Source organism: Sceloporus occidentalis, unplaced genomic scaffold (genome assembly GCF_023333645.1).
Source record: "Sceloporus occidentalis isolate IW3139 unplaced genomic scaffold, rSceOcc1.0.p SCAF_10, whole genome shotgun sequence".
NCBI classification, from domain to species: domain Eukaryota; kingdom Metazoa; phylum Chordata; class Lepidosauria; order Squamata; family Phrynosomatidae; genus Sceloporus; species Sceloporus occidentalis.
In genome coordinates, this window is record NW_028316990.1 from 37,042,392 (window position 1) to 37,070,162 (window position 27,771).

Genomic DNA, 27,771 nt, shown 5'->3' on the forward strand with positions numbered 1-27,771 from the left:
CTCCTTTTATTTATGCTTCTATTTAACTTCCCTTGTTTAAAACTGGGGCTTGGCATGCAGGAAGGAAGGAAGGCACAGTTGGGATAGATGGCATGTCTGAAGGAAGGAACAGCAGTTTGGGGAGCAAATTGGTTTGAGTTTTGCTCCCCTCCAAAAGAACAGAGGAAAAGCCAATTTGATCCCGCTTTGAGAAGGGGGTTATAGTTTTCTTTGGGGTTACCATAGAAAATCTTCCACTTCTGGTGATCTTTAGCTAGTCTAAGGTGCAGGCCAAATACAAAGCAGATGCATGGGTAGAATTGGGTGGGAGCCAGCTGCATATTCTCCAACTCTCCCGATTTGGCAAGGAGAGTCCTGAATAATCCTCAGATGTTCTACTTTCCAGATGATTTTAAAATGTCCCAGTTTCTTTCGCCTCTTTCCACCTTCCTCCTTTGGTCCTCAGGATATTTCACTTGCTGCACACTGGAGTCAAGATGCAGAAGTAGTTTGCACTCGCAAATAGTGCTCTTCCCAGGAGGCTCAGGCAAAAGCAAACTGCTGCATCCTTTCCCTGTGGTGCATGTTCTTCATTATTAACTTTTGGCATTCTGACCACGCTGATGCCCAGAAGTATCCCAGCTTTCATCTGTGAAATATTGGAAGATGTGTAGCTATTGTTTGCACACACATCCACAGCTTAAAAGTAGCTTGTGGCTTGTTGTTTTTTTGTATTAACCACAATTGTGGCCCATCTTAATACACTCGCACCAGTGATTGCAGGGAAGGAGAGTGGACTTAATGCAAAATTATTGACAGGGGAAGATCTTGGAAAGGCAGAGAGTGATGGTTGTGGAGGTTTTGCTGCAGATATAGGTGGCAGGTGAGAAATTTGACCTCTTGCACTTGGAAAGCAAAATCCGACATGCTGTAAAAAGGCTAGGGCTCTGTGCATGTGTGTACTTGTGTTATTTTAGCGCTGACAACCTCCCGTCTTGTCATCACTGCTGGTTTATTACTGTATTTCATCCCTGTGCAACTCAGCCTGTTCTCTACTTTTGGATCACCCCAGCTGCACAAATCTGACAGCTTTTTCTGTTTGCAGGCCTTATAAATGCAGTTTTGCTTGGAATGGGGTGGCAGGTTGCAGCAGTCAAGAAGACGCTGAAAGCCAGCTTTTAAAGCCAAAGTAGAGCTTGGGAGTGAGAGGTGTATTTTCTAAAAAGGACTACTCTTCCCATAATGCCCCTGTCAGCATGCTGGTGGGGGATTTGGGGTTTTGTAGTCTTTAAAAAATTAACATTTCCAAGCTGTGGCTAAATGTAGGTTAGCATATATAGCAAGGTTCCATAGGAATATGGGGGATACAGAAACATGTTATAAAGGCGTTGTTGTTGTTGTGTGCCTTCAAGACTTTTCTGACCTATGGCAAAATTAAAAACTCCTGTCATGGGGTTTTCTGGAGCTGAAAGTGTGTGACTTGCCCAAGAAATAGGTTTTTTTGACCGAGTGGAGAATCGAACCTTGGTCTCCAGAGTTGTAATCCAATGCTCAAACCATTACACTACACTGGCTCTCAAGGTTATCTTTGGCAAAGAATATTCAGACGTTGTTTGCCATTGCCTTTCTCTGAAATATAGACCACATAACCTGGGGGTATCCCCTCCAAGTTCTAATCATGTTTGACCTCACTTAGCTTCCAAGATCAGGCAGGATCTGATGTTTTCAAGTCATCGAGACCAGAGTGTTCAGGCATCTCTCCAAAAACAGACAAGGATGTGGGATGAGATGGTGTTAGAGGTGTTCATTTACAATTACAGCGGTGACCCTTGCATTCTGGGTCCAAATCCAGCCGAAGGCCATACCTTCTTCCCCATGACACCAGATTTGTTGCTTTCCTGGAATTGCTTTCAAAAGTCTGAGCAGAGATTTCTTCAGCCCAGTGGAAAACAAGGAGAACAAACTGTTGGTTTTCAACCTTGCAAGTTTTAGCGGATGGCTTTAGTGGCCACGGTGGGCCCAGAATGAAATCCGAGGCTAATCACAGTGGCATTTCCCATAGCAGTTTAAGGATGATGAATCTCACACTTCTGCAATTGGGTAGCTTTAACTCCTGGCTGAACCAGCGACTGGCCAAACGCCGTTTCAGAGAAATGTTGCTATGGCTGTCCTAAGTGACTTGGGTTTGGAGGGGGGGGGGGGTTGTGCCCTGATGGAAACCAAAGATGCATCTACACTGTAGAAATAATGCAATTTGGCACCATTTTAAGTGCCATGGCTCCATCCTACAGAATCCTAGGATTTGTAGTTTGGTGAGGCACTAGCACTCTTTGGCAAAGAAGGCTTAAGACCATGTAGAACTACAAATCCTAGGATTTGATAGGATGGAGCTACAGCGTTCAAAGCGGGTGTCAAACTGCCTTGTTTCTACAGTGTAGATGAATGTTTACACATGAAGCATTGGTGAGGCTAAAAGAAAGAGCAAGGAGGTGCAACTTACTTAGAAGAGAAGCATGCACACTTTTAGAGAAGAAATCTCTAAAATATTTTCTAATAAAAAAATCTCTCGGGAGACTATAAAAGCATCCCAGGAGGTGTTGGATTTGCACACACATACACACACCAACCCCATAGAAAGAGTCACGAAGACAGCACATAATTTGGCCCCATAAAGACCTGCCCCCAAATGCATTAGTCAGCCCCAGCAACCCATTTCCAAGAAGGGCCGCATCTTCCCCCCTTAACAGCATTCGCTGGAGCTTCATTTGCGGCTGGTCATCATGAGTAATTCCCAATAAACTCCAGAGAGTAAAAGGCAGCCATTCCTGCAATCTGCAATCTCTTTATTAGTGTAAAAATAAAAAGTCATTTTATTGCTATTACGGCCTGTTTGCCATTATTTGCATAATTGTCAAATGCTAATAAGACAATTAGCAATTATAGCTTAATAATTACGCCGCAGCCATAACTGTCCTATTGTATCATAATGAAATTCTTAATTGTTGCTAGAATGGTTTTTTTTTAAAAAAACCCGGTCTCTGGTTCCAGTGTTTAGAAGCCGCAGCGGAGAAGGAAAGAAATTGGATGGCTTAGCAGACAGAAAAGTCAGGATGGAAAGGGCAGAGAGTGGCAGAATGCTGTCTGACTGTCTCTGTCTGTCTATCTATCTATCCATCCATCCATCCCAGAAGGGATATCAATTTTGGGTGGCAAAGTTATTTGGAGGTGATGTAGGGGAAAATTCAGATTGGACATACAGATTGACTCCGTAATGCAGTTGTCTGATTTTCCTACTGCCTTCCACCTGACCAAGCAATATTGTCTTTTCTAATGAGTCCTGTCTTCTCTAGATGCACCCAAAGTACGACAGCCTCAGTTTCATCATCTCGCCTTCTAGAAAGAGTTCAGGTTTGGTTTGTCTTGCAAACTGCCGTCAAATCGGCTTCGACTTATATCAACGCTGTGAATGGGAGACCGCCAAGGCACCTTGTCAAGTCTTGCAAACGCAGGTCTGTTGTGGGTTCCTTGGTGGACTCTATGCACATGCAATGCCTTCTTCTGCTTCTGCGGCCGTCTACTTTGCCAAGCATCATTCTCTTTTCTAGTGTCTTCTCCAGATCTGTCCAAAGTACGACAGTCTCACTTTAGTCATCTCAGCTTCTAGGGAGAGTTCTGGCTTGATTTGCTCTAGGACCCATTGATTTGTCTTTTTCACGATGTATATGAAACCCTTCTCCAGCACCATATTTTGGATGAATTTCTTTTCTTCCTATCCACTTCCTTCACTTTTGCAACCATACGTAGAAACTGGAAATATGATAGCACAGACCATCCTGATTTTGGTATTCGTTCCTCTACTCCAAAGGGATTAAGCGATGACAGGGATTTTCCAAGGAAAAATCCTTTAAAAAGTGGAATCAGCCTGTTAATCCCCAAAGTGCCTAAGAGTATGGGCCACTACGTAATATCCCCATTCCCATTTTCAGACCTTCGTAGCGGCTAGTTACCCATCAAGCCCCACATGACCACAGACGTCCGTGCTGAAATTAGCCTTTAAATGGGCTCCTTCCTTCACCCCTGGGGCTTCTGCAGGATGAAATTGTAAAACATCAGCCGGCCTTCCTCTCATAATATTAATTTACATCCCTCCTCGGGGCAGGAGAGGTTAATTGGTTAATATTTGCAGGGTGATTTCAAGCTACAGAGCCACTAAATACCTATTATTGTTTATTGCTAATTTGCCGTCTTCAGCTCATTGCTACAGCTTTGGTTGCTTCAGAATCCAAGAAGGAGTTCAAAGAATGGGCATTCTCGGGAAGGAAGGCAGGAATGTGTTATTGCTTTTCCTATTTGTTATTGCTGTGTATTTATTATGGGCAGAGATTCTATAACACGCTCAATGATGCGTAGCTTTAATTATCTATGAGAGCCAGCATGGTGCAGTGGTTGGAGCATTGGACCATGACTCTGGAGACCAGGGTTCGAATCCCCACTCAGCCATCGAAACCCATTGAGTGACCTTAGGCAAGTCACACTCTTTCAGCCTCAGGGGAAGCCTTCCTCTGGACAAATCTTGCCAAGAAAACTCAGTGACAGGTCCACATTTATAAATAAATAGTATATTCTTATTACATTGGAGGGATATTCCCAATTAATCCTCTGCCATCCTACTTTTTCAGCTGCTTTTAAAATGTGCCAGGTTCTCTCTCTTCTTCCCGCTTTTCCCTTTTGCTCTCATCTTACTCCAGTTGCTGCAAACTGAGTGCAGAAAGTAGTTTGCATTCAGCTAACTCAGCAAAGGAGAGGAACTTCCCAGTTGGCTCAAGCCAAAGCAATCCGCTACAACATCTCCACACTCTTACGTTCTTCCTTATTAATACTTTTTAGCATATTGACCACACTCTGATGTCACTTGGCTACAAGCTTCCCAGTTTCAATCTGTGAAATGCTGGAGAGTGTGCATATGTATGCAGGGATGGATACATAGATTCATAACCTGCCCTTCCAGTGCTTACACATTACATAAGGTGACTTACACAGAGATTAAGAGCAACGATAAAGGGTAATAACATCCCAAAAAAATAGCCAACGGATAACACAATAACAAGTTCAGCAGGTAGCAAAGACTTTGGACGAGACCAAATGAACTAACTCGAGTGGGTATGTGTGAACCTTTTACCTTTCAGATGTCTTGGACTATAGTTTCCATAATCCCTTGACATTAACCTGTGGCTTGTGGGATATAAAGTAGCGGGGACTGGTGATGCCCAAGGTACTGAATTGGGTTGCATGGTACTGCTTTATTTATACCTTTGGATATATCTTTTGGGGTTTGTCATTGCCTTTCTGAGAGAGTGTGACTTGCAGAAGACAGGATCACGCAGTGGGTTTCCATAGCTGAAGCAGGATTCGAATCCTGGTCCATTGCTCCAAACCATTTCACCACACTGGTTGTTGGAGACTGCATACTCCAAGCTAAGTCTGGCAATGGGTAAGATTTGTGGGAAGCAAATAGTGATATGACCCTGCCAGACAAAATGGCGACACTAGAAACTGCTAGAAGGCTGTTGGATGCAGAGAATTTTGTTGGCCAGACTTCTTTGGATCCCAGCTAGTGTCTTTCCTTCACTACTGAATAGTCTTTTGTTAAAAATCCATCTGGGGCCCTTCCCAACTCTGTGTCTTCGGAGCGGCCTCCAACGCGCCAATTAATTCCTAGTGTAACCTAAGTACAAACAGATGTCTATCCTGCCCTATTTCTCTCCGCTGTGTTGAGCCAATGAGGGAGAAAAGCAAAGTTTCTCCGGTGTAATATATTTCCCATCAGCGTTTGACGTCCTATTTATTATCCCGGTTGTAGAGCAACATATGCTAAACCCTTATTACAAGAGATCCCTATAAACGGCGCAAAAAGGATTAATAATGCATTTATAACACAACTTGGCTTTAGTCGTGAAATGATCTATAAATGCGTAATAAATGTTTTATCATGTTTTTGTAGCCTGTTATAAATGATGAATGGGGAGGCGGTAGATGCGGCATCAAATATTAATGCCGCATTGTTTGTGCCCTTGCGCCACTACTGTTCGGGAAGACATTAATAATCGAGTGAACGGGGACCGTTACGAGAGAGGAGGGGGGAAGTTGCGGACACAACAGAGTTGCGGCACCGCCATTTATAACGCCATCCATAATCCTTATCATAAAGTAAATACATTGTCCGGTGACCACCAATGAGACGGTGAGGAAAGCGGTGAATTATTTGTAAGAGTGGTTATATATTAATGTATATGATCCATATCGCGCCCATAGAACTGCCATCAATATATTACATGGTATGTATTATTAATCTTTCCCACCCAATTTATGGGCAGAAGCCCTGTGAAGAAAGGGAAAAGCCTTACTTCGCCTCCTTGGCTTTGCCATTGCCAGCATGTGTAAATTCCTCATGAGTCCATTGGGGTCATGCTTGATGATTCTCACCCAAATCTGTGCACTGTTGCTAAAAGCTGAGCATGTGATGTGGGAATTCCTTTGAGGGTGATTTGATCATTCATTCACACATGAGAATCATGGTCTCTTGATACCAATAAGTCAGACAGCAGTGAGCAAACGCCTGTGACTCACCTGTCCATTGATGAGATAACCTGGTAAATCTCACCCTCATGGAATGGGCTCTTCAATGGCTTTGAGCTGCACATGGGATCCACCACTGGGGACTGCACTCAAACAACCATTGGAGAGTCACAGCCCTGCTCAGTCCTGCTTTCATTTGTTTTTGTAACGCTCATTAACAGCCCTGAATGCTATTTTTTGGTGCCAATGTTCCACAAAGTGAGTGCCACCACACTATGGTCCCTGTGGGTTGGATCTCAAGAGGCATGGCACCAAATGAACTTCTCACGGAGACCTCTGGTTCTGAACAGATCACATAAGGAGAAGACAAGTCGCTTGGGTAACAAGGGTTCTTCAGCGAGATTTATTTTTAAACTAACAAAAAACCCATAAATTGTTTTGGACCAGATGTACTGAACATTTTTCATCTTTCAGGAGGTCTTGACCTGAGATTTGAATTGCCTCTGCTGACATTTAAGCACAGCTTTACTTAGCTGAGCCAAGAACAGATGCTTATATTTTGGGGAGGGGGCGGAAACAGGGAGCGTTGTTATCTGTAAAACAAGAGAACATTTCCAATGAATACGGAAGCTGAAAACAAACACGCAACCGTTATTCAGCTGCCAACAACAGCTGAAGCGGCCACATCCCCAAAAACCTTGATAATGGAATGGTTCTTTCCGCCACCCGTGTCCATTTATTTATTCATTAGATGTATAACCTCCCTTTGCTCACCTGGAATTTCATTAAAATCAAGCTCACCAAGAGGCATCTTTTTTGCAGCAAAGGAAAGCAAACAATCTTTTAAACTTCTGACATGGTTGCATTTGCTTTTAGATTTAACCGATATGTTATTGGCTAACTGATATGTTATTGTTTTAAATTTTAAATGGTTCGAGATCGATTTTATTGCACAGGCCGACCTCAGTGAACAAAGCCTCTGACAAAGGAGCTGCTTTTTACAAAGTCTTTTTTACACCTCCATTTTCCTCCTCATCCTCGGTCTAACTGGACTTTGGAAAGCATTGGCATTGGGAGAATGGCGAAGGAGGGTTGAATAGCAGCAGTGTATCTGCTGTAAACAATGCAGAAATGGTTGAGCTGAGAAAGAATGGGATTTTACTGTAGGCAATCCTACTGTATGAATGTGTGCCTGCCTACTACAGGCAGTGTAAACAGCAGCTGCCTCCAAAATCTCTGAGTATTTGCAGACTGGAAAAAAGAACAAGGAAAAGTGGATAAGCCCAAACCATCACCTCTCCTTTAAAAAAGCATCCCTCTCTCTATTTGTTGATGTTATGTGCCCTCAAGTCATTTCTGACTTATGACAACCCCAAGGTGAACCTATCATGGGATTTTCTTGGCAAGTTTCTTCAGTGGGGGTTTTGCCATGGCCATCCTCTGAGGCTTCCACTAAAACAGACTTGTGATGTTGCAATGAAGCAGGATGTCTGCAGTAAACCATGCGGAAAAGTTTGAGCTTGGAATGAATGGCAAAGGTGCGACAAGATCCCTTAGCATGAGCTTCGTGCTCCCAACTCTTTTCTTTCAGCTAGTCTCCAAGGTGCTCCAATATCCCTTTGCATGAGCAAAGGTGCTCCAAGAGCCCTTAGATTGAGCTCATGCTCCCAACTGCTTTCTTTCAGCTAGTCTGCAAGGTGTTACAGCCAGGATCCCTTTGCATGAGCAAAGGTGCCCCAAGATCCCTTAGATTGAGCTCATGCTCCCAACTGCTTTCTTTCAGCTAGTCTGCAAGGTGTTACAGCCAGGATCCCTTTGCATGAGCCTCCTGCTCCCACCTTCCTTCGTTGAGTGAGTCCCAAAGGTGCTCCAAGATCCCTTTGCTCTTCTCTCTTTCAGTTAGCCTCCAAGATGCTCCAAGATCCTTTAGCTTGAGCTCATGATGCTCCCTGCTTCTCTCTCGGAGTGGGTCCCCCAAGTGCTCCAAAAGATGCCTTTGCCCTTCTCCGTCCGGACTAGCGCTCTGGGCATCCTTCCCGCTTTCCATCGGAGGCGGAGGGCTGACTGGGACGGCCCTTTCTCCGCCCCGCTTGGGCTCCGGATCCCGGCCATTGGCTTCGCCTTGCCTCCGCCTGGGAGTTTTCCTCCTCCTTCCTCCAGATCCCTTCCGAAGCTGGGAAGAGGCGCCGGGGCCGAGGAGGGCTTCCTTGGGGGGAGGGAAGCCTGGTTGCCTCTTTGGAGAGGTCCCTTTGCGCCTTTACGCACAGAGGGGCTCCAACTTTGCGCACAGTTTTGGCCGCCTTTTTCTGGTTGATCTGAAGGCCCCCTTGGCCCGGATGGCCTCCTGGGGGGAAGGTCTCCCTCTCCTGCCCCCGAGCCCCTCTTGACCCTGGAGCTCCATCCTCGGAGAGAGAGGGAAATGGGCAGACCCCAAAGCCCCCCTCCTCCTCCTTAGCCGCCCTCCTGGGGCTCGGATGGAGTTTGCGCCTTCTGGGTCCTCCTCCTTGGAAGCCAGAAACTTGGAGCACTTGGGAAGAGGCTTGGGAAGAGAAGGACAACTTGGCCTCTGTGGACAACGGTGGACTGCGAGGACCAGCCAGCCTTTTGGGGAGACCCCCAGCTTCTTCCCTCCTGCCTTTTCCAGCAGCTCAGAGGCTTAGGTGAGAGTCTCTGTTTCTCCATATATATACTTATCCATCAGCTTCCTCACTTAACTCCTTCCAGCAGCTCAGAGGTTTGGGTGAGGGGCTTTCATTTTTCCATGCATACTCTCTCTTTCTGGTTCCCCTTCCTGATCCTCTACCTACAAACATCTCTCCATCTTCTCACTAGTGTTATTCATCAGCTTCCTCCCCTATCCCTTTCCAGAGTCCAGAGCCTGGGATGAGGGTCTTTCTCTCTCCCTGCTGTAATTCATTTTTCTTCACTGCCCTCCATCATTGTCTCCTGTTGTTATCCAGCCCCCCTCTTTGGTCGACTTCCCATTCCTCCCAAGACAAGACAAGATGTCAGCCACCAAAGCCCTCCAGCTGTGGTGTAAGCAACAGTGTGAAGGCTACAAAGACGTCAGCATCACCAACATGACCACCTCCTTCCGGGACGGCTTGGCCTTCTGTGCCATCCTTCATCGCCACAGGCCGGATCTCATGTGAGTGCCAGGTGTGACAGGGTGTACTTAGGGACTCTGGGCATGAAGAGGTTGACCAAAAGTTGTGGTGATAGCTACTACACTGGTGGGATATTGTGGTGATGACCACTGTTGTTGTTGTTGTTGTCATGTGTCTTCCAAGTCGTTTCCAACTTTCGGTGACTCTGTTATGGAGTTTCCTTGACAAGACTGGTTCAGAGGAGGTTTGCCTGAGGCTGAGAGCATGTAACTCGCCCAAGGTCAGCCTTGGTTTCATGGCTGAGCTGGGAATCGAACCATGGTTCTTAGAGTCATAGCCCAACACACAAACCTCTACATCACACTGAATTAGGACTAATTCCTGGAGGACTGAACTGTTGGTGAGAAGTAAAGCGGGGATCTCCATGTTCTAGAGCAGTATAACTTTGAAGGCTGGGTACTTCAGACATGGGGTTGTTTTAGCTGGAGATCCTGCACTGAGCAGAGGGTTGGAACTGATGGCCTCTGGGGACCCTTCCAACTCTATGATTTTCTGATTTTGATATTGCGAGGCATACAGATATATCTCAAATAAATTATCTCACAACAGCCTTGCCAGGTATGCCAGTATTGGTGGTGGCTGACACATCCCCTGAAGTTGGGGTGAAGTTGGAGCAAGAAGTGTTCAAACACCTACTATATACCCTACTGCCTTTCCCCCGATTCAATCAACCTTTCTCACTGCCATGTTCAGTTGCAGTATACCTCTGAATAGCAGGTACTGGAGGAAAACTATAGCGTTTATCACAAGGAGGAAAATTGAAAGTTTAAACGGGATTTAGCCCGTGAAAATCATGCAATTACTATTAAACTGCAATTAAGATTTTCATACACAGCAGTCATTATCCCAGGAATAACAAAGCAATAAACAGCAACAAATCATTCACGGGAATGATTTGTTGCTGTTTATTGTCTGGTTATTCCTGGGTTAATGGTGCTTTAATCTCTTTTGATTGTGACATCGTGCGAAAAACTTTATTGCAATTGCACAATTTTCGCAGGATATTCCCAAAATAATGGTACTTTAATCACAATGTTGTGTGAAAATCTTAATCGTGAATGCACAATTTTCACAGGTTAAACCCCATTTACACTTCCAGTTGTCCTCGTGTGATAAACTCCTATGTTATTCTTTTGGCTCCAAGTGAAAATGGTCTTGTTTGGCCAGGAAACGTTCTTGTTTGCCCAGGCCTTTTATGTGGTTGTCAAGTAGGTTTGTGTGTGTGCGCGTGCACACGCATGCGCCTTCAAGTTGCTTGTCAGGTTATGATGACTCCATGAATTTCCTGGGGTTTTCTTAGACATGGGTTTCCATGGCTGAGCCAGGATTCAAATCTTGCCAAGAAAACCCCATGATAGGGTTGCCATAAGTCGGAAAGGACTTGAAGGCATGCAACCACAATGCTTATATTAAAAAAAGGCCTGATTCCTTTGGAAGTGGCGAACTGTGTCAGTTCACAGGGTTTTTTTTGTACAACTTGATATGATCGAATGGACCTCCCTCCAATAAAGAAGTAAATCCCTGCTTATAGAAAGGTAGCATTTCAGGGAGAAGATAAACTTTTTCCATGACACTCAGTATCTAGCTGCAAAGTCTTGTAAGGAAGATTGAGTCTGTTGAGCTATGATGAGGTTAAGAAATGCTGGAGCCCCAACAAAGTTTCTCCACCTTTATCAGCACTAAGCCAAAGGCCTGATGCTGGTGGCCGAAGGCGGAAGGGAATGATAAGGCAGGGCTGGAAGAAAGCCGCACTGTTTGCAAATGTTCAGGCTCCTGGGCTGTTGATCCTTCCCACTCCCTGCTGCTTGCTTCATTGAAAACCGGTCACATGGAAGGAAGTGACAAGGGGACATTATGTCATGCGAGAAAAGTCTGTTGCACAGAACATCTGAGACAGTTCAACATATGCATGCATTGTGCACGCAACAGGTATCGCGTCACGACAGAGAAGTCTGGTGTGCAAAGGGAGCGATGAAGGAGTTCTTTGTTTCTGTCCTCATTTCAGAGATGGTGTGAGTGTGTTATTAGGGGACACACTGCAAGCCTGGAGGGGGGGGAATCTTTTCTAGTTTTAGACACTAAGTGAACAATACAGCATTCACTTCCTTTTGCAACTTTCAGGTGTGCTTTGGTTCTATGCTCTTGAATAGCAGGGACATACAACGGCCCTTGGATGTATATATAGATGGCCCTTGGGAGCAATTCCAATTCTACGATTGTATACATAAATTATTTTCAGTGCTGCTGCTGTTATTTCCTCCTTGTATGTTTTCCTTTTGACTTCCATTAAGCCATGGCAGTTAGAAGCGGTGTTAAACTGCTTTATCTTTGCAGTCTGGCAGCAGTCTGAGTTCAAAGTGCAAAAAAAGTTTGCACTCAGTGAAGTCATCAGGAAGAAGAAAAGTGGACAGAATATGTCCCTTCCCAGTAGGCTCAGGCAAAAGCAACCTGCTGCAGCTTTCCTTGGTTTGTCTGTTGTTCCTCTTTCATAACTTTTGCTATCTCAGGTGTTGCTTGGCTGTGCGTTTCCCAGTTAGGTTTCAGTTTGCACAGACAAGGTTGCTGTTGACGTGAAAGGCCATCCCCAGTCATAAAGGTGGCAAGGCTTAGGATAAGAAAATGAAAAGGAAAGCAAGAGCCAGGCTCCTAAATGACTTTCGGGAGGATTATTTTATGCATCTGCTGCTGACAATTTGCTTTCAAGTCTTGTTCTGGGGAAGTCCAGAGCAAAGGTCAGATGGTTTCTTGGCTCCTAGGTAGCAGCGTCTCCCTTTTGCCCATTGGAGACGTCTTGGAGAAAACATGTCCCAGCAATGCCTTACTCATTCACAGCTGACTCACACTTCCCTCAAGCCTTAGTGGAAAATGCCTCTGAGCTCATTGGGTCCAGTGCTTTCCAATGTGGACCCTCCACCCCCTCCATGGACTGTCATAGAGCATGGGACACATTACTGTTTACATTACATTACCATGTGGGTGTGTATGTGCCTTCAAGTTGCCTGTCGACTTATAGCAACTCTATGAACATCATGGGGTTTTCTTAGACAAGGAATACTCAGAGATAGTTTTGCCAGTTCCTTCCTCTGAAATATAGCCTACTGCACCCAGGATTCATTGGCGGTTTCCTGTGCAAGTCCTAACCAAGGCTGACCCTGTACGTAAAGAGATCTTGTAGCAGCCTTGAGACTAACTGAAAGGTGCTACAAGATCTCTCTATGTACCAGTTCCACAGACTAATATGGCTATATCTTTGAATTCCAGGGCTGACCCTGCTTAGCTTCCAAGATCAAATAGGATCTGGTGCCTTTAGAGCAGCGGTTTTCAACCTGTGGGTCGTGATCCCTTTGGGGGTCACTTAAGACCATCGGAAAACACATATTTCCAATGGTCTTACGAACTGAGACACTGCAATTTTATGGTTGGGGTCACCACAACATGAGGTGTCATGGCATTAGGAAGATTGAGAAGCACTGCTTTAGAGGATTGTTGTTGTTGTCGTCAACGGCCCTTGAGTCAGTCCCAACTCATGGCCATCCCATGGATAAGACATCTATTAGACCTGCTATCCTCCACTGCTCTGCTTAGGTCCTGTAAATTCATATCTTACCATAGTCTATCCATCTGGCATGTGGTCCTCCTCTCTTTCTATTACCTTCTACTTTTCCTAGCATTATTGCCTTTTCCAGCAATCCATGCCTTCTTATGATGTGGCCAAAGTACAACAGCGTCAGTCTGATCAACTTGGATTACAAGGAGAATTCAGGCTTGATCTGTTCTGGTGCCCATTTGTTTGACTGTTTGGCTGTCCATGGTATCCTCAGAACCCTTCTCCAGCATCACATATCAAATGAGTATTCTTCTTATCCTTTTGAGGATACTCTCAAACATTTCACAGATGAAAAATGGGACCTGCGTGGCCACGAACCTAGCATGGCAGAAGTGTATCTGCCCTAGAGGCTCTCAGAGCGGCTTACAATTATTATTGTTTTAATTAGACAATCTTGGTATGCAACATTTTAGGACGACTCTTGGAGAATACGATGCGTATAACTCTGTTTCCCAACTTCTTATTTGGTTCACCAGCCACACTGGTGCCTTTGAAAGGACGCCTCCACAAAGTGTTAATCCAGGAGCAGGGGCATTATGGGAGTTTTTCCAAGGAGAGGGGCATTATGGGGATTTTAATAATAGCAGCTAACAGCAGCATTAATTTCATCCTTATGGGTTTAAAGTGGAGAGAGGGAGTGAGAAAGTCTAGCGAATGAGTGACGTTGCCTGGTCCATTTCGATTGGCACAAACCCCCTTCTCTTTTTCTTCTCATTCAGAAACTTCAGCGCTCTTCACAAAGAAAATGTCTATGAAAACAACCAACTGGTAAGTAAGCTTTTTCCCCGCTTGTACTTCCTGCTCTGATATCATCGGATGCCGTATGCCTCCAGGGTGTCTCCCTGCCTGTCCCTTCCTCTGAACACACTTTGGCCCCAGATAGATTAGACCGGAACTAACAGACCGTAAATATAAACAGCGAGCGGCTGTAAAGGCAACAGACTTAATCCTTGTTAAGAATTCTGTGTGATCAGCTGTACTGGAAGGTTGCTTTTTTAAAGTCTCTTGTCTGCATTTGCCTCTGGCTGCACCCGTTTTATAGATGGGATAGCCGTTTGGTGCCATTGGGTGAACGCTTGCTCTCCATGGGCCTCCAGCCGAACTGGAGGCTGCAGCTCCCCTGACCTGCTGTTGCATAAAATAAAGGCTTGGATCAAAAATTGGTTCCCTTTTTTGGAGACATGACTGTGAAAGTGTGCTTACTGCGCTCAGTGCAGAAATAACCTTTTGCTGTCTGAGGCTGGATTCTGGAAAAACAGGTTCTGGGAGAGTTTCAGCATGGTCAATTTGAATAGAGGGAAAGCTATTGGTAAGCCATGTCTATTCCTCAGTGTTAGTGATATCAGCATTGCCTATTCACAGTACCAATGAATATGGTAGTGGTACAAAATTATCAAGGCTGAGCAATCTGGCATAAGGCCTTCATTGCAGCTTTTTTGTACTCTTTTATCCCCACAACAACCCTGTGAGGTGGGTTTTGAAGAACATTAGCAACACAGCAACATAGGAGGAGATGGACCGTTTGGACCATCTGCAAGTAGGATTTTGGCCCCTTGCAACATATGGGTGCATTGCATTCCTGGTTCTCTTCTTTTTTGTTTTGGAAACTGGATCTCACTGCCCAGTTTGCTCTTCATGTTGACTGGATTTTGGAGTGTGCGATCCCCTGGATGCTTTTGAAAGGGCTTCACTGTGCAGATGTGAGAGTGTGCGGCAGATGTTTCCAAAAGGGAACGGCATTCGGACCACCCATCGGCTCTGTGCTGACTCCAGGAAGCCAAGCGTGGGATGCGTGCCTGGAACGTGGAATAGCCCAGCCTTCCTTCCGTTGCAAAAAAGATGGCCTGCAGAATGCAGAGATTGCCTTTGCTTTGGCTGCTGAAGATTCCCTGATTGCATTCTCGTCTTGCCTTCTTCAAAGAACATTCCTGGGAGAATGTTTTGGAAAAGTAACTTTTTCAAACCCTTCCAGTCCTGCAGGAGGAAGGAGCTGCAGATGCTGAACACTTTACTTTCTAAGCATGTATAGCTTACTAAAGGGGTATGAAAATGGTTGTTTGCTTCCAACTTTGAGCACGTAGGTACATGAACCAGGAATGGGGTTAGCTTTCTGTGATACCTAAAGCTAGGATTGTGGTTACATGTGCCAAAAAAAGCCAGGATTCATACACTAGCTTTAAACCAGGTTATTTGCTTACAAATCTTGGCTTGTTGGGGTGCATTTAACCGTAGCCTCTGGTTTTGATGATATATAAAATGGTCCCCTTTTTGGTGTGTTTACCTACCTGCATGAAATGAAGAATGAATGCTTATGTTCCTTGTTCACATTTAGCCTTATTAAGCCAAGATTCCTGGCTTAACGTGACATGCAAAAGGCAAACATTGTAACACACCATTTTTTCAAACCATAGCTTTGGCTTTACATGCCAGCCATCTTATCATCTTAGTTTAAGGAAAACATACCCGATGTCATCTTATCTCCTCTGCATCCTATAGGCTTTTAAAGTAGCGGAGAGAGAGCTGGGGATCCCAGCCTTGCTGGACGCTGAAGATATGGTGGCTCTCAAAGTACCAGACAGACTGAGCATCCTTACTTACGTGTCCCAGTATTATAACTATTTCCATGGCAGGTCCCCAAGTGAGTATGGTTTTGTTTTGTTTTGTAAAAGAATCTTTGTAGTTTTGTGGCACACCAGCCAGCACTTTTTGGCAGAGAAGGCTAAAGTCCTTGTAAAACTACAAATCCCAAGATTCCAGGGATGGAGCTACAGCAGTTAAAGTGGTGTCAAACTGCATTAATTCTACAATGTCAATGCACCCCAGAAAAGGCTGATATGGTCCGCAGCTGGTCCAGAGTGTTGGAAGTTTGGAAGTTGCCTGACTATGTGATCTTGTTTTGATTCTTTCATAAGGACAAAAAGCAAATGATGTTGTTCCATGAATAGGGAATCTCATAGGGCCTCAAATGCTAGAGTCATCCGTGCTGCTTCATGTTTGAGCTCACCTGTGCCAAGGTGACTATATGGCCTGTTGCAATAATGTCCTCTTATACTAAGAATGAGGAATATAAATGGGGATTTGAGACCCCAGCATTTGCAGCAGGAGCAAAGTGGACGATTCATGCACCCGCACATGTTCTCTGTCCTGCAAAGTTTGGATCACTTGTTGAACATTTTAAGCTGTTTCTGGGACTGTTGGTATGCAACCCGCTCTGTTGCTGTTCTCCCCACTCTGGCTTTTAAAATGTTGCTCCAAAGAGCAGAATATCCAGTCTTGTGAAACTTTCTCTCTGCTCTTTGCCCTTGCATTCTTTGTTCCATCTCTCAAAAGCTGTCTCCAGAAATGCCCAAACAAAGACAAATGGGCTAGCGTTTCCTCTGAAAAAAGTTGGGATCTTTGCCAGTTTGGGTGTCTTTCCTTCGATTCCCAAGGGAACCGTTTCACCACATTGTTTAATGAAACAAACAAAGAAAGAAAGAGTCTGCAGCTAAAGACAACAGCAAAGCCCTCCTGGTTTTAATGCCCTCTGGGGTCTTCCAGAGGGATTGGGTTGCAGTTGTAACTATGGCTTGAGTATGTCTTTTTTCCAGAACCGCAGCGTGCAAAGAATGCGCCCTCTGAACTCTTGTCAATGGTGACCTCTCAGTTTTAGGACTTCACTTACAACATGTTGCTGTAAATGTCACTTTTCATGCATTGTAGACTGCTGCTGAGGGTTTTGTGGAGGGAAAGGCACCAAGATTTATGAAACAAGGAGTTAGCAATTTGACTTTGGAGACTAGCGTTCAAATCCATGTTTGGGCATGGAAACCCTCTGAGTCACACTCAATGCTATGAAATTCTGGCATTTGTAGTCTTGTGAGATATTTAGCCTTCTCTGTCAGAGAGCTCTGGTGTTACAACAAACTACAAATCCCAAAATTCCATATCATTTTACCATGGCAGTTAAAGTGTTGTCAAGCTGCGCTGATTCTGCAGTGCGGATGCAGCTCAAAGTCAGCCACACTGATCCACCTCTTTGGTTACTTCTTGCAAATGTGTATGCATTTCTTCCTCCACAGTTGGAGGGATGGCTGGGGTCAAACGCTCTCCTTCCATCTCCAGCGAGGAGCCTGCGGGGAAGAAGGTTGTTCCTGAGCCAGTATCTCCATCCCCTCCCAAGCCATCCCCAGTTCATGTGCCGTCTGAGCCGAAGACAAACCCGGCCCTGAAAGGGAAGGAAAACGCTCCAGTGGAGGCAGTAAGGAGTCGTCTTTTTTTGTTTGGTTGGGTTTTGGCCTTGCAAGTTGAAGTTAAATGTGGAAGTGGGAGGATGTCTATTGCCATTGACTCAAAATGGCAATCATTTTGAAGAATGATGGGCCAATTACACTTTTAGACCTTTAGAGGAAAGGAAGAAATCCAGCTGAGAAAAACCCCAAATGCAGAAGAGTTGATGGCCAACCAGAGAAGTCCAGCTAGTCCAGCTCTTTCATTGGGTAGACCTTCTAATAGATGCAGCAGTTTGGCTCTTACTTTCAGTACTCTTACATTGTTTCTGTTTTCCCCCAGAAAAGACGCGTCTTAGCCGAAAATGCAAACCTGCGAAGCAGCAGCTGCGCAATCTGTGGAGACCATGTCCACCTGGTCCAGCGTCTCTTGATGGATGGGAAACTTTATCACCGAAATTGCTTCAGGTATAGACCTCCAGAGAAAGACCTGGGGCATAGCCACACTGCAGAAATAAAGTGGTTTGGCACCATTTAAATTCAATGGCTCAGTGCTATGGGATTCTGGGATCAGTTGTTTTAGGAGATATTTAGCCTTCCCTTGTCAGAGTGCTCTGGTGCCCCACTGAACTACAGATCCCAGAAGTCCATAGTATTGAGCCATGGAAGTTAAAGTGATGTCAAACTGCTTGGGAAACCAAAATTTCCATAGGAGAATCCAAGAATTCCATAAGTTAGAGAATTGTTTGCTGTTGTTAACTGCCCTTGTGTTGATCTGGACTCATGGTAATCCCATGGATCTCATTTCTATGACTCTGGAGACCAGGGTTCGATTCCCTGCTCAGCCATGAAACCTACTACTAGGTGATCTTGGGCAAGTCACATACTCTCAGCCTCAGGCGAAAGCAATGGCAAACCTCCTCTGAACATATCTTGACAAGAAAACCCCATGATAAGTTGGTATTAGGGTGGCCACAAATCAGCTTGAAGGCGCACAACAACATCAGTGTGTTGAGAGGGTTAAGTTTTAATTCTTTTGTCTGCAATTTTGCCTCAGGTGCAAACAGTGCTCCAATACCCTCAAGTCTGGAAACTACAAAGTTGGGAATGATCCAGGGACTTTCATCTGTAACCAGCATGAAGAACCGACACATCTCCAGAATTCCTTGCATGTCAACACAAGGAACGTCCTTGGAGAAAATAAACCAGCCCGTCCCCCATCTACTCCATGGTTGAAAGAGGTTGAATCTAAGAAGCCAGAGCAGGAATCTCGAAAACCAAGCCAGGCTCCTCAGAGCAACGATGCTGTGAAAGCACCCGTTCAGGAACGCTCCAATTTTGAGCATCATAAATCCGTCTCAGTAGCTGCAAACCCAGGTTCGCGTTGGTCAGAAATGAATAAAGGGAATAAATCGGGTCGCTGTGAAAATACAACCGCCTCTCCTTTCTCTTCCAATTGGACACCGTCATCAGCCAAAACGCAACAAGCCCGGGAGAAGTTTTTCCAGGCCTCTCCTCTAACTGTGGATAAAACAGAACCCATTAAAAGTCGAGGCACTCCTTTAAATCCTTCTCCTCTAACTGTGGATAAAACAGAACCAATGAAAAGTCAAAGCACTCCTTTCAATCCATCTCAGGTAACTGGGAGAACATCGTTCTCTGGACCGGGGAGCAATGCAAACAGCAATGAGAAAGACCAAGCACGAAATATTCTTTTGAATGCATTACCGACACCACAGCCATCTACCAACAAACCTGCAAGTTTGGGCACCGCCAGGTAAGTACTTCATATTTCTGTTTCACCATGTTTGAACATGTGCACAGGTCTCAAACGTCTGTGCTAATAAATAAATCTGTGCCTGGATCTGTGTGCACTTTTTCTTTGCCGCAATGCATCGCAGGCCTCACAGGTGGTGGCTTGTGACTTCCAGGTCAGTAGGAGCAGTAAATCAACTCTGGGTATTAGCCCAAACTTTATAAAGGAGAACTCTGCTAGGCTTATTTTAGGGATAGATTTGGGCACCTTTGGACCAGCTCTTGTAACATTCAAACTAAAACCTGGAGCAGAGGCAATAACCCAAATATTAGATTTTCGTGGGTTTTTGGGGCTATGTGGCCATGTTCTAGAAGAGTTTATTCCTGACATTTCACCAGCATCTGTGGCTGGCATCTCTTAAGATGAACATCAGGAATAAACTCTTCTAGAACATGGCCACATACCCCGAAAAACTCACAAAAAACTATGGATGCCGACCATGAAAACTTTCGACTTCATGACCCAGATATTGCCACTGGTGTGTGGATTTTTGAACCAGGGACGTACTTGGTTGAGATACACCAAGTACTTGACACATGGCTGAGGCACTAACATCCCTTTCCCTGTCTACAGTGGCAAACCAACTCCTGCCCCTTCTGGCTTGCAGCATCTTGAGACCAAGAACCTCCCGACGGGTGAGATCTCAAGGCCTGCAGGAGTGCTCTCTGCCACGGAAAAACCACGGAGGGATCCACTGGGAACTCCACGTGGGGTTGAATCTTTGGTCCAAGATCCAGGTAACAGACCAGGAATCAGGACAGCCACCCAGATCCAAGTCAAGGTGGCCAATGGCCAAAGTGCCAACACCGGACATAAAGTGGACATTAAGGTTACTAAAGGTAAGAAGCAGCCATGGCTCTGTTGGTTGATCAAGGGTGGTCAGTTGGGGATATTTGGACCAGTTGGAGCAGGGGAGTTGGGGGCTGCACTAGACCCCTAGAGAACCTTTGAGGCCACATCCCTTGAAAAGAAATGAATTTGTTTTTTGGCCCAAAACTTTTATCCTTATTAAAAATATCTCTTGCATCTAGGTGTAAGTGCTACAGAAGAGAAATCAGAAAATCCCGCAGACTGGAGGTCGAGATTGAAACCAGTGGCCAACAAGTGAGTCTAGCTGCAGATTAGTTTTATTCAGCAAGACAGATTGAGCATCCCTGATATGAAAATCCAAAATCTGCAATGCTCCAAAATCCGAAACTTTTTGAGTGCTGACTTGATGCCACAAGTTCAGTGGCTCGGCGTCCACAAACTGCTAAAATCACCCTTTCCTTCCATTGAGGGGAAAAGCAGAAAACATTTACAGCCTTGCTGCTCCATTCTGCTTTTCTCGTCATGCAACGTTGATGAAATGTCTCCTTCTTTCTGCAGATTTTCCAGCCAAGGTGAGGCCAAGATTGCTCCGAAACCTACCGAAGTCCACAAGACAGTGATCAACATAGCCCTGAAACCTACCCAGGATGATAGAAAGCCAGTGCCCTCCCCAGCTGTTCAGGACATTGGTACGGACAGCTTGCTGAAAAGCAATTATGAACAATAAATAGCAGGAATGATAATTTTATTGTTCTTGTTGTGCGCCTTCCCGACTTATGGCAACCCTAAGGTGATGGGGCTTTCTTGGCAAGTTTCTTCAGAAGTAGAGTTATCCTTACCATCCTCTGAGGCTCAGACAGTGTGCCTTGGCTAAGGTCACCCAGTGGGTTTCATATATTGGGCTTTCCCCCTTTCAAATGTTATTACACTAGAGATTTTAGTAGGTATGTATATCCATGCAGGCATAGTGGTTTGAATGTTGGATGATGACTGGAGATCAGGTTTCAAATCCCGGCTCGGCCATGTAAAACCCAATGGGTGACCTTAGCCAAGTCACTTTCTCAGCCTCAGCGGATGTCAATGGCAAACCCCTTGTGAACAAATCTTGCCAAGAAAACCCTGTGATAGGGTTGCCATAAGTCGGAAATGACTGGAAGGCACACAACAGCAACACCCAACAAATATCCATGCATGTCTCTTTAACTTGTTTTAGCTGTTTGCTTTTATCTAGGATTGACACTGGTGGCATATCACCATATACCATTCTGTTCTCTCCAAAACGGTGTCACTCTTTGATGGCAATAAACTTTTCTTTCATAGTGTATCACACTGTTCGTTTCCATTGCTTTTCCGTTGCAGTGCCGCCATCCGATCCGACCCCAAAGAAAAAGCTTCTGGTGGCTCGTGTGGATGTTTCCAGCGGATGGCAGAAAGCCAAGCAGCAATGGGAAGATCCTTCAGCGAAGCAGACGTTGGAGGTGCCAAGCATTCCTAAAAGAGCTGTTGCACCAGGTATTCTGCATATTTTAATATTAATGTACATACCAAAAAAAAGTTTAGGAGCCACAAAATCTACAAATACAATAAGAAAGAGAAGCAATCTAATGCAAGAGTAGGGGACCTTTTGCAGATTTGGGGTCCCCATTAGACCCCAGAGGACCTTGGAGAGAGATATACCTGTCTCCATCCCCCAGTTTTGTTGGATTTCCCCCCAAAACAACAGCAAGGAATTTAAAAAAGTGCAGATCTTCACATACCTAAAGAGAGAAAATAGTTCACTCTCCATGATGGAAAGTCACCTGCATCCATTGCATAGGGATGTGCGTTTAGTCAGACTTCGACACTCCCAGATACCCCAGCTATCCTGGGCAAACCATTTTGGGGGATACTGGGAGTTGTAATCCAAAAAGAATTTTCCCCAAGGTTTGGGAAGGAGGGAATTTCACAAGCATGATGGACAATAGGAAAAAGGCCTTGCTGTTTTCCCCCCCTCTCTCTGGCCGCATCTGCACTGTAGAAATAATGCAGTTTGACACTGCTTTAGCTGCCATGGCTCAAGGGTGTGGAATCCTGGGGTTTGTAGTTTGTGGCACAAGAGCTCTCTGACTTATTATTATTATTATTATTATTTGTATTCCCCCTCTCCAAGCAGAGTGAGGCGGCTAACAATAATAATAATTATTGAGAAGGCTACAAATCTCACAAAAGTACAGATTGACAGAATTCCACAGTATTGAGCCATGGCAGTTAAAGTGGTGTCAAAATGCATTCTTTCTGCAGTGCAGATGCAGCCTCTCTCCAGTTCTTGATGACAGACTGGTTTTAATTCCAAAACAGGTCTGTATAAGAAGAACAAGAACATTGCTGGAATCAATAGTCTTAAATGATTTCTCTATTCCACTCTCTCTTCTTCCTAGTGAGACCATCCTCTCCGAGAACCTTTCAGAAGCATCCAAGCAAACCGGTGGTGTCTCCATCAAAGGTACGGCTGTGAGTAAAGTGGGATGCGTAAAGTGGGGTGGAAGGACTTGGCTGCATCTTTTGACTGGTTCAAATTGCTTGGGGCCAAAGGTAGCCCCAGATGGGGTTGGCCCTCCCTACCATATGATAGACTGAGGCACCCATCCAAGGTTGCAGGGTTGTCGTGAGTGTAAAAGGGGTAAAGGAAAAACCACCTGCTATACCCTGAAAGTAGTATTAGTATTACCAGTAGCATTAATACTACCTGTATTGCTAGTAAAACTGGTAATAATATTACTAGCAGCATTAGCACTATTTGCTCCGTTGGTACAACAGACAATTATAGTTTTACAAGACCACAGCTTTGAACGCACTTTTCTCTCTACAAAGGAAACTATGTGCAAAGGTATCTGGTAGCAACTTTGTAGTCTTACTTGTAGTATTGGTAGTACTGTCAGCATCCATATGGCTGGCAATGTTACTGCGTGCCCTGCTAATGTTAGTATTAGGTGCAATGGCCATAACATAACTTTTCGTTCATCCTTAGCTCCATCCGGACTACATCCCGGAGGAAGAGATCCAGAGAGAGGTCCGGCGGATTGAGAAAGACCTGGACAGGCTGGAGCTCAAAGGAGTAGACTTGGAGAAGCAACTTCGGGGCTGCGAAGGAGGTAAGGAGGACCATGAGGATGCGTTGGGGTCCCATTTTTCTCATTTCCTATACCTTGGATCAAACATTGATCAGAACAGAGACCACAGTCAAGAAATCAGGAATGGGGAGGGCAGCTATGAAGGATCTAGACAAGATCCTGAAGAGTAAAGCTATACAACTCAGCATTAAAATCAGAAGCATCCAAGCCATTGTTTTCCCTATGTACATATGCGAGCGCATATGTTCCAAAAAGCACACCTTGATTCTGTCATTTTATACAGAGGTCCAGTCCACACTGCAGAAATAATCCAATCTGAGACCGCTTTAACTGTCTTAGCTCAGTGCTAGGGAATCCTGGGCATTGTAGTTTATTGTAGCACTAGAGGTCTCTCGACAGCGAAGTCTAAATGCCTCACAAAACTACAGTTCCCAGAATTTCCTAGCACTGAGCCGGGAGAGTTAAAGCGGTCTCAATCTGAATTATTTCCGCAGTGTGGATGGGACCTGTGCTAGTGCTAGTTTTTCTAGTTGTGAACATGTGCTACACGCGTGAAAATCAGATTTAAAAATGAGCTGAAATTGATTTTTAAAGACACTGTTATTGAATTCCTTCAAACTCCCCCGTCACTATTAACAAATTAAAACCTCCCAATTAGCATTGATGAATTTATTCTTAAGTTTACACGTATGATCCGTTGATGCAGCTTAAAGGTACTTACAATTACTTTAATTAACACGATATCGGCTATTGATACGTAACTAGAAGGAGCGAATTGATTATGGACCTTTTGCATGGGAAGTAGTTTTCTGCCAAATTTGGACAGCAAACCTCTAGAGTGATTCCTTAAAGTTAAAAAATTGAAGGGAGGAGGAAAGTAATAAGCTGCAATTCCTCCCAGGTCCTTAATGCAAAACGTCTTTAGTGGTCTTCCCCTAAAACTACAGGTCTTTGCAATGCTGAGATGCCTAAGTACAGTGAGTACTCCACATTCGTTGGGTTTCGGGGCTCCAGACCCCATGAAAGTGGGAAAACCGCAAATAAGAAACCAGTAGGTTTTACAACCAAGAGAACACTTTCCTAGGAATCTTTGGTGCAACTCTTATGGGAATTTGACCATAGAACTGTGCTGGAGGACCTACAAATGCCTAAAGAAGTGGTTTCTCTAGGAATCCCTAGGTCCTCCAGCATTACTCTATGGTCAAATTCCAGAAGAGCTGCATTGGAGGACTTAGAGATTCCTAGAGAGAACTCCGTGAATAATCAAATCCGCCAAAGTCAAAGCCACAAATGTGGAGGGATGACTGCACTGGCATTTGCCCAACCTCCCATGGGTCATACCTTCCCCTGACGGTGTTGCCAAAGACTTCTCTCTTCACCACAATTCTTCTCAAAATGGCAGCTGGAAATGTTCCTTTTGGCTGCCATTTTGAGAAGGACTCAGAGGGAAAACACGGACATTTCAGGGTGCCAGGGAGAGGTTTACTCCTGGTTACATTTCTGCATGCTTTGGGGGACTTTGGCTGCATGCGCATGGCAGCAATAATCTGGTTCGACACCACTTTTAACTGTCCATGGCTCAATGCAATACACAACACAAATGCAAGGTACCCAATACAATTCTGGAAATAGTAATTTTAAACTGTTTTAATTATTTTAACTATGTTAACCATCATTTGATTGTCATTATTATGTTGATAGTGGAGGATTGGGGGATTGTGCAATGTTGATGTTAATTGTATTGTGTGTTTTTATGTTTTACTGTAACCCGCCTCGATCCATAGGGAGAGGCAGGATAATAATAATAATAATAATAATAATAATAATAATAATTGTTGTTGTTATTATTATTATTTGTGGCACCAGAACATAGCTACAAGAGGTCCATGGGGTTTCTGGAACCAAACCCCAATGGACACCAAGGGCCCACTGTATAACAATTTGCTTTGTGTTCAGAGGCTTTTAGGGGGGGACATTTGAGAGCCACTGGAGTGGGATTTGGGGGCCACTTATGGTCTGTGTACCCCACTTTCCCCACCCGTTCTTTAGGTTTTCTTTGGTCTTGTCTTCCAGATGATACGGAGGATGCCTTGATGGTGGAGTGGTTCAAGCTGATCCATGAAAAACAGCTCTTACTGCGGCGAGAGTCGGAGCTGATGCACAAGTGAGCAAAGCCGGAAGTCTTTCTCCCATTATCCTGGGCTTGGAAACGTTGCTGGTCGATTGGATCCGGCCACATTTTTCTGGTGGAGCCGCTATTTAGATCGTAACATGTCCGCCATACTAACAAGCCGAGCAACGATTAGCATTTCATGTTATTTTAATTCATTGCTGGGAGGGGGAATGTCAGTTGGGGGGTAGGGACAGCCATCTTTTCCAGTCATTTGGGTCGATTTTAATTTAAAACGAATGCGTTGTTTACACAGCATTAACAACAAATGTCATGAATGAGTTTTATATTATTTTGCTGGAACGGCGGATGCTTAACAAATTGATTTCCGAATTAGCGCCAATGGATTAGCTCAAATGGTTCCAAGCTGAGGCTGTAGGAAGCAATGCGACTCCCTCTAGTGGTCAGTCGTTGTACTGCATGAAAGTTGTCATGGGAGCTCTGTGTGCGAATCTCTACCCTCATTGACCTACTCTGTTTCTTCTCTTTGGAAACAACCAGGATGAATCAACAGAAGCTGGAGGAGAAGCAGTGGGCCATCGAGACGGAGCTGCGGACCCTCATGAGCAAATCCGGTGGGTCTCCCGCCTTGTCTATGGGGTGCCTTGAGGATTCTGGTTTTCTCATCATCAGTTGAGACATTTTTCAGGGAAGCAATGGCAAGACAAGGCATGTGCCCTGGCTCTTAAGCCCATTACCTTGAAGGAAAAACTGAGTCTCCACTTTAGAGCAGGCCTCCTGTTCCTGCAGACTTAACCACCGACATCTGTGTAGCAATAATAAGATGCATATGATCTTGTGCAATTTATTGTAGCCTTGTTGGAAGTAGTGGGAGCAAGTGGGATAGTAACCATGCTCAGGTTTCCACCTTGGGCTAGTCCTTCTCTGCTGTTTGAAAATCCCCCCAACCGCCAGCACCTGTTTCGAGAGAGCCTTTCCCAGAAATGACGTCTATGGTCGGCATTTCCACTCTTGTGCAGATTCTCTGAAGACGCCCAGGGAGAAAACCCGCGAAGAAGAGCTGCTCAAGCTGTACCTGGAGACCGTCGAAGACCGGAACAAAATCGTGGAAGACCTGGATGAAGACCGACTCAGGTAGGACTTTGCGGGAGGGGAAACCAAAAAGTGGTACCTAGGATCTCTTTCCCACTAGATATTATGCAAAGGGATCTTGTAGCACCTCTAAGGATCCCACTTTTTGACCCTCTTTCTTTCCTTAGGGAGCGGGAGGAAGATGAGGTATTGGCGACCATGATCCAGAAGCTTGGTAATTAATGACCCAATTAATTGCATGTGAAGATTTTAGTCTATCTTGGTAAAAAGATAATTTCAAATACAATACACACACACATAAAATAGTCTCTTATATTAACCTTCAAAACCAATAATCGACATTGCTCCCCACATGTTACAGTACTTAGATATTTTACTAGTTCGCAGTTATTTACATATTTCCCCAAACTTTCATTTTTCGTGAGACATGTCAATCTGATGATGACAATTTATTTTAAAAATTACACTTTTAAAATGATTTATCTCCCTCCTTTTTTCGTTTTCCTCCGAAGACGGTCCCCGCAGCACTCCGGAAAGTGAAAAGAAGAAAACCAAGTTTGGCTTGTTCAGAATCCTGAAAACCAAGACTTAAACCAAGAAAAAGGGACCGGATCTCAGCCCTTGCATTCCTAGAGGCTTAATGATTCATGGACAACTGGAATCGCCCTGGGGTTGGTTTGTTTAAGGAAATCACAACTCTTGTGGAGCACACAGTGGCAACACAACTTTCGGCCCACAAGGTGGCAGCTGAGCTCTCAAGAAATCTCTTTCACCCAAAGCATTGGCTGTTTCTTTTTGCAACTCAGGAAGTGTGTTGAAACCAGAACATAGTTAGTATCATGGGGTGGGAGTGTATGTCTCCGTTTTAATGACAGCAACAAAGTGTGTAAATGTGTGTATACAGTGAGCCTTGATGGACTTTTATTTTTGCACTTCTTTCTATTAAATCGAGAATGATTTAATTGGCGACTGGTTTTTAAAAATGGCTTTGTAAAAGTGGCAGGGATGAGATGGTGTTTGCTCCGCTTTTTTTGAGTTTGACCCACTTTGCTTTGGAAATGGAAGGGAGAAAGAAGCCTATTCTTGCATGGTGTGGGGTTGGAAAAGTTGATCCCTGAGGTACCCATGAATTTCATGATTGTAGATGTGGGTGAGGTGTTGTTTTGTGGCCATATGGGTCCTCTAAGCACTTTTTTGTGGCCCTCAGAATCTCCGGACTTTCCTTTCCCCAAAAGCTTGCAACTCATCTTATGTAGGCTGCAGTATTTAACATCC

General features: G+C 44.7%; 1 protein-coding gene across 2 annotated transcripts; it reads left to right on the forward strand.

Moving 5' to 3' along the window:
- The first annotated feature begins 8,715 nt into the window (after positions 1 to 8,715).
- Positions 8,716 to 27,458, forward strand: MICALL2 (MICAL like 2). Of its 2 annotated transcripts, XM_089540599.1 has the most exons (18): positions 8,716 to 9,215; positions 9,516 to 9,703; positions 14,049 to 14,097; positions 15,826 to 15,967; positions 17,391 to 17,569; positions 17,881 to 18,005; positions 18,595 to 19,314; positions 19,927 to 20,192; positions 20,385 to 20,457; positions 20,722 to 20,852; positions 21,523 to 21,675; positions 22,581 to 22,645; positions 23,171 to 23,294; positions 25,347 to 25,437; positions 25,945 to 26,018; positions 26,424 to 26,538; positions 26,664 to 26,710; positions 27,009 to 27,458. In XM_089540599.1, exons 2-18 carry the CDS (start codon positions 9,561 to 9,563, stop codon positions 27,086 to 27,088), a joined length of 2,577 nt encoding a protein of 858 aa, XP_089396725.1. In that variant the 5' UTR covers positions 8,716 to 9,215; positions 9,516 to 9,560; the 3' UTR covers positions 27,089 to 27,458. The 2 variants fall into 2 exon arrangements, with proteins under 2 accessions (XP_089396725.1, XP_089396727.1); XM_089540601.1 differs by lacking the exons at positions 8,716 to 9,215; positions 9,516 to 9,703 and adding an exon at positions 11,616 to 11,651.
- Positions 27,459 to 27,771: the final 313 nt, after the last annotated feature.